General features: G+C 45.6%; 1 protein-coding gene across 1 annotated transcript; it reads left to right on the forward strand.

Annotated features, from left to right (window-relative positions):
* The first annotated feature begins 774 nt into the window (after positions 1 to 774).
* LOC111550303 (centromere protein J-like) lies at positions 775 to 6,145 on the forward strand. Its single transcript, XM_031935528.1, has 3 exons — positions 775 to 847; positions 4,778 to 4,894; positions 5,883 to 6,145. The coding sequence occupies exons 1-3, from the start codon at positions 775 to 777 to the stop codon at positions 6,143 to 6,145; spliced, it is 453 nt and encodes a 150-aa protein (XP_031791388.1).
* The last annotated feature ends 286 nt before the right edge of the window (positions 6,146 to 6,431 follow it).

The following is a 6,431-nucleotide window of genomic DNA, read 5'->3' on the forward strand; positions in this document are numbered from 1 at the left end:
AACCTCTCTGGTCTCCAAAGGGAACCTCGACCCCAGCGAGGAGCCAGAGCTTGGACTTGATCATTATTGGAATGATGCAGAATTGAACATTTGTGGCTTTCTTTTGACATTTGGACAAATTTCCCATGTGAGAAAAATGCCTTTAAAATAATGGCACAGAAATAGTCCCTTCGACTTCAGCGTCGTGGTTTTTCTAAATAAGTCACCTCTCCTATTCTCTCCTGTCTTCTGTCAGCCTTTCTTTGACGGGCAGCGATGCTCTTGCCATGATAGATGGCAGACATGCAGTGACCCGCCAGGGTCCCAGAGCTCGGGAGAGAGTGGATGCCTGTCTGTGGTCCCACTTCAAAACAAACATCTACATCTCACTGATGTCTACTTCTGGATCCTTAATTTTTTAATAATTCCCCCTTCCCTACTTATAGTCAAGGCTCGCTTGACCCGGATGACCGTCCTCTTCCAAAGCAGCTCTTCCCCTCTTCTTTTCCCCACTTTATTGGAAACCAGAGGGGATCACAATGATGGGAAACCTCACAGTAACATGACAATTCAAGAGGCATAACCCAGGGACAGTTGATGACTGGAGCATTTCTGCTGTTTGGAGCTGCTGGGAGTCCCTTGGTCTGTGAGCTGTGGGGTTTGGGTCTTAGGGTCTTAGCTTTAAGATTATATTGATTTCATTTGCTCTTTTTCAAATCCACCAAAAATTTTTTCTTTCATTTTTAATTTTTAAAATGTTCTACAAACATTTGCCTTGTATCTGTTTCTGGTAGCATGATGCTTGCCGTCTCGGAGCTCCGTGTGGTGCTGGCTGCCGCTGGCTTGTCTCTGCTGGTACTTCCTCATGGTGTTGCGTTCCTTCACCTATTTTATGTTTGTGCTGGAAGCTTGTGTTGCTGGCAATCCTATGGGGCCCAGTCTGGGAGATACTATCCAGAAAGCTTTGTATTTGCTTCTGCCAGGTGTCCCAGGGTACGACCAGCCTGGGATCACTTCACATTAGCTTCTTAGTTTAAGGTGTTCCAGGTACAGATAGCAGAAGTGCAATTGCTGATGGTAAATGAGGGTCACCCTGTAGTGACACATTCTTTGGAAAGAGCTCAGAGAGGGAGACAGCCACACTCCTTGATACTCTCCATCTGCCGGCAGGGAGATATTTTCTAGTTCCCTCTTTCCTTGGGGCTCTAAGCTTCAGAGAGTGTCCTCTTTAAGCATGGACGCAGTTTCAATTCCCAGACAAAGCCCTTCGTCCTAACCCAGCAGAGAGACTAAGGGCCAAACCTCCTGGAGACTGCAGAGGACACCAGGGCAGCCGCAGGTCAGGTTCGGGTCTGCGTTCCAGCACCCTCTGGGATTTGTGGCCCCTTCCATGAACTTGGGTATTCATTTCCCAGGATTTTTTGATTTGCTGGAGCATTCCTCAGTATTTGTAGTGGGTGTGTGGGTGGGATGTCTGATCTGCCCACTGCCACGGCAGAATCAAGGCCTTTGTGGGTCATCTGTTCCTCCGTGACACAACGGACCTCCAGATGGATCCTTGAAGCTGCTGAGACTTAGGCTGTCCTACGAGTTCCTGGCTCCCAACCCTTTTTCTTTTTGTCCTAATATTTCAGCCAGCGCAGCTATGTGTCTTGTTAGAATTTTTGCCATCACAACCTGTCATTTAGACTCTGACTGGGTATGTAGCAGCAAAGTGGGCACTAGAGCAATTATTTTCTCGAGTGACCTCCAGAAAACATTCGACAAAGAAAAATTACACTTGCTAGTTTGCAAAGGCCATGCTGAGCGATTGATTAATATTAGCGCCAGTCTTTTGAAAAAGAAAAGTATTTATAGGTCTGTATTTTATTTTTGTTTAAAAGGCCTAAAACTTTGACTCTCAGCTGGTCCATGTAGAAGGTCTCTGATCAGTTCATTTTTCAGCAGGAATTCTAAGTTCTGTTACTGTTCTTGGATACATTTGTCATACGTTCAACAGTTTTGCCTATGGCTGACATTTCAAGAACAGAGTGAAGCAGAAGTCCCATTGTTTCCACTCCTTCCATTTTACAGGTGCAATTGTGTATGACATGCATGGTTCTTATACATTTAGTCAAGAGTCGTGCATTGATATGGACCAGGCAGTGAGCGAATTCATTTGCTCTCAGCTGTGGACACAAAGAAGAGCCCCCAGTTTCTCCAGGGTGCTCCATTAATATACAACAGGAAAACAATCTTTTACAATTTTGTGCTAAAAATTATTTTAAGGGGTAGAATTTTTCCTCAGTTGTCAGGTTCTTCACTATATTCATTTTTCTTAAATATATTTTGTGGGCTGGGCACACACTTAAATATACTTGTGTGTGGGCTCACACTAGTTATCCTGGTGCTTTGGGAGGCCACAGTGGGAGGGTCTCTTGAGGCCAGGAGTTAGAGACCACCTGGGAAACATAACAAGACCCTGGTCCTACAAAAAATAAAAAATTAGCTGGGCATCGTGGCATGCTGTTATAGTCCCAGCTACTCGGGAGGCTGAGGCAGGAGGATCACTTGAGCTCTGAGTCTGAGGCTGCAGTGAGCCATGATCACACCACTGCACTCCAGCCTGGGTGACAGAGCAAGGCCTTGTCTCTAAATACACACAGACACACACACACACACACACACACACTAAAAAAGAAGCAAATGGATGTTAAAAAAACAAATGGAGGCCGTGTGTGGTGGTTCACGCTTGTAATCCCAGCACTTTGGGAGGCTGAGGCAGGCAAATAACTTGAGGTCAGGAGTTCGAGACCAGCTTGGCCAACATGGTGAAACCCTGTCTCTACTAAAAATACAAAAATTAGCCAGGTGTGATGGTGTGTGCCTGTAATCCCAGCTATTGGGAGGCTGAGGCAGGAAAATCGCTTGAACCTGGGAGGTGGAGGTTACAGTGAGCTGAGATCACACCACTACACTGCAGCCTGAGTGACACAGCGAGACTCTGTCTCAGTGAAAAAAAGAACAAATGGAAACTCATCAATTAAGTTTAATTTGGCAGCTTTTCTTTTTTCATAAACACATCAAGCAGCTGTGCACGTACCCCACAAGCAGGCACTGTAATCACATTCCTGTTCCTATAATGAAATAGGCCCAGTGCAGCAGTATTTCAGCAGGATCCGCAGCGAGTTCCTCTGCGTCCAAGGGTTCTGTCTCCAGTGCAAGGTGAAAATCACTGTTAGTCATCCCTGGAGGATACTGTAGAGGGTGAATTGTGGCCCTTTCCTACAATTTATTATCCAGCTGAAAACTGCAAATCAATATGAAAATGTGAAGTTGAATGTTTACCATAGTGAGTCAAAAGCATTCAGAAGCAGAGGGCACTGACTGTGGGGTTAATAATGGACCTTTGACCTCAAACACAGGGACTCGGGGAGTCAGACAGCATATGGGAGGGAAAGGAAAATTTCAGCCAGAGATCACTTAGCAAAGTTGGGAGAATCTAAATTTTGTGTTTTAATGAGACTGAAATCATTCTGCCTAGAGCAAGATGTTCAAGTGTAAATAAAGAATGACAGAGCAGGTACAAAACTGCATGTTGAGTATCGGTTCTTTATGGAGTGTGCCTTATCCTGTTCAGGCTGCCATAGCAAAATGCCACAGACTGGCTGGGTTGCCAACCACAGTGTTGGGGGCTGGAAGTCCATAATGAAGGTGCCAGCAGCTGCACTGTGGTGCAGGTGAGGGCTGCTGCGTGGTTCACAGACGGCATCTTCTCATTGCAGCCTCACATGGTGGAAGGGGCAAGACAGCTCTCTGGGGTCCCTTTAGTAAAGGTGCTAATCCCATCCATGGGGCTCCACCCTCATGACCGCATCACCGCCCAAAGGCCTCATCTCCCAACACCACTGCTTTGGGGATTAGGTTTCCACACAGGAATCCGGGGAGGGCACAGCATTCAGCCCATAGTAGAGCAGATCGCCACCAAATATATTTAAGCAGCTGAGTGACACACAAGTGTCCGGGTTTACAAATACAAATCTACTGAATTTGCAAAGACAGGTGTGTATGTTGTTTACATCCTGGTTGAAACAGTGAAACACAGTAAATGCACTCTCAGATGTTCACACAGTTTTTCTTCTTATTTTCACATAGTATTGAAGTCCTTAAACTCTTATTATAAGTAGGGTTGCCAGATTTAACAAAGATTCAAGTCCCTCACTGAATTTGAAATATCAGATCAACAACAAGTAATTTTTGGTATAAAAGTATGTTCCATGCAATATTTGAAATATACTTATGTTAAAAATTATTCATCATTTGGCTGGGCACAGTGGCTCACGTCTGTAATCCCAGCACCCTGGGAGGCCGAGGCAGGTGGATCACCTGAGTTCAGGAGTTCAAGACCAGCCTGGCCAACATGGTAAAACCCTGTTTCTATTAAAAATACAAAAATTAGCCATGCCTGGTGATGCATGCCTGTAATCCCAGCTACTCAGGAGGCTCAGGCAGGAGAATTGCTTGAACTGGGGAGGCAGAGGTTGTAGTGAGCTGAGATCATGCCATTGCACTCCAGCCTGGGCAACAGAGTGAGCCTCTGTCTCAAATTAATAATAATAATATAAATAAATTATTCATCATTTATCTAAAATTCAAACTTCACTGGCCATTTTGTATTATACCTGGCAACCCTAGTTATAAAGCCAGATGATTAGAAAATACTCTCTATAAGTCTCACGAACATTTTATAGATTACTTGGATAGAACATGTTTCTAAACAGATTCAATGTAACATACACTTAAAAACTGCATTCTGCAGAAAAATTCTACCCTGATGGCTCCAAAGAAATTGTGTTTCCTGCCGGGACAGTGAAACATCTCAAGGATGGACAGGAAGAGACCTTATTTCCTGATGGGACAATCGTAAGGGTGGAAAGGTCAGTAATGTCAGACAATGCGAACCCGAAACATCCCCAGTTTTTGTTTGTGTATTTAATAATTTCCTTATATTAATTTAGATTTTTGCAAACATTTAAGTGCTTGTATAAAAAAATAGAAAATAATGTCATTGACTCTAGAAGTTTTGTCTTATGGCCTTGATTTAAATCCCTTTATAGAGACTGTGGGTTTCAAATGGACTTTTAGGTATTGACTTCACCGATGTTAGCTGCCTTTGAATTACAACTGTAAAACCCACTCCAGTCTTCAGTACCCACTTCAGACCACATGGTCTAGAAGCCCGAGTCTATTGCAGAACACGTGCAAGCAAATATTTAAGGCACACCAAGGAAGAGCTCATCAGAGCTGCAATTTCAATGCTTGTTTGTGCAGAAAGTAAAGATCCACCCAGCTGCCTGAGGGAAAGTGTGGGAAGTTTAGACCTTCCCTTTCTTTCCTGATATCAAAGTGAACACCAAGCGCTGTGGGCTGTGTCTCCTCGCTGCCTCACCTCCACCCTTTCTCTGAGTTCTGCCGTCTCCCCCTCTCACCATTTCTCTCCTGGGCAATTACAATAGACTCCCATAGCTTCCTCATGGCAGTCAGAATCTTTTCTGAAATGATTCAACGTGTGTCTCTGTCACTCCCTGTGTCAACCCTGCTGTCCCTCTCACCATCAGAGCCAGCTGTCAGCACAGGCTTCAGCCTGCAGCTGAGCAGATGCGACTGACCTCCCGCCCTGCCTCCTGGCCCTCCCCACCTGCCCTCTCTCACCCACACTGAGTTTCTGTCAATTCCCTGAGCCCCCCGTGCACCTTTCCTGCCCCTGCCTGTGGCCTTCTGCACCCTCATCTAACGAGATTTGGAAGGAGGGCTCCAGACCTGGGTGGGGGCATTATTTTGTGCTCCCCCACTGCCCACTGGCCTCCACACTGGCAGCACTGGCCCTGGTGCAGGCCACCTTACCACGTGTTTCTCCTCTCCCGGGAATGGCAACAAAACCATTGTGCTCACCAACGGGCAGAAAGAAATCCACATGACCCAGTTCAAGAGGAGGGAGTACCCAGATGGCACCGTAAAGACTGTGAATTGCAGCGGCTGTCAGGAAACCAAGTACATCTCCGGGAGGGTTAAGATCAAAGATGAAGCTGGAAACATCGTCCTGGGCAAGAAGCAGATGAGCCTGCAACACGCAGCGTCACATGGGAAATGCCAATTGCAGTTTTTTGCTAAAACAGACAAAAACTAATAACTTATTAGCTGCCCTAAATGATCTTGGAGAACCACCAAAACTTTAGGACTACCCAAGTCATCTAGAAATTGCAAAGGAAAAGACATTCTCTCCTCTATTTAGGAAACTTAGTTAGAGCAGCACCCATCAGAGAACAGGAGGCTCACAAAAATATGATTTTCAGTGCCCCCAGCAAGGCTGCACCCTCTTTGATCATCACAGGGGCCATTTCTGCCTTGTGATGGATCCAGGAGGTCTCTGCAGAACAACTGCCCTTGGACCAGCTGATTCACAAAGTGCTGAG

Source organism: Piliocolobus tephrosceles, chromosome 5 (assembly GCF_002776525.5).
Source record: "Piliocolobus tephrosceles isolate RC106 chromosome 5, ASM277652v3, whole genome shotgun sequence".
NCBI classification, from domain to species: domain Eukaryota; kingdom Metazoa; phylum Chordata; class Mammalia; order Primates; family Cercopithecidae; genus Piliocolobus; species Piliocolobus tephrosceles.

Bases quoted from the DNA above. Each gene is read 5' to 3' on its own strand.
- LOC111550303 (XM_031935528.1), top strand. From the start codon at position 775: ATGATGCTTGCCGTCTCGGAGCTCCGTGTGGTGCTGGCTGCCGCTGGC. The intron at 848-4,777 runs GTGTTGCGTTCC...TGCATTCTGCAG, and splicing joins TCTGCTGGTACTTCCTCATG to AAAAATTCTACCCTGATGGC. The intron at 4,895-5,882 runs GGTCAGTAATGT...TCTCCTCTCCCG, and splicing joins GACAATCGTAAGGGTGGAAA to GGAATGGCAACAAAACCATT.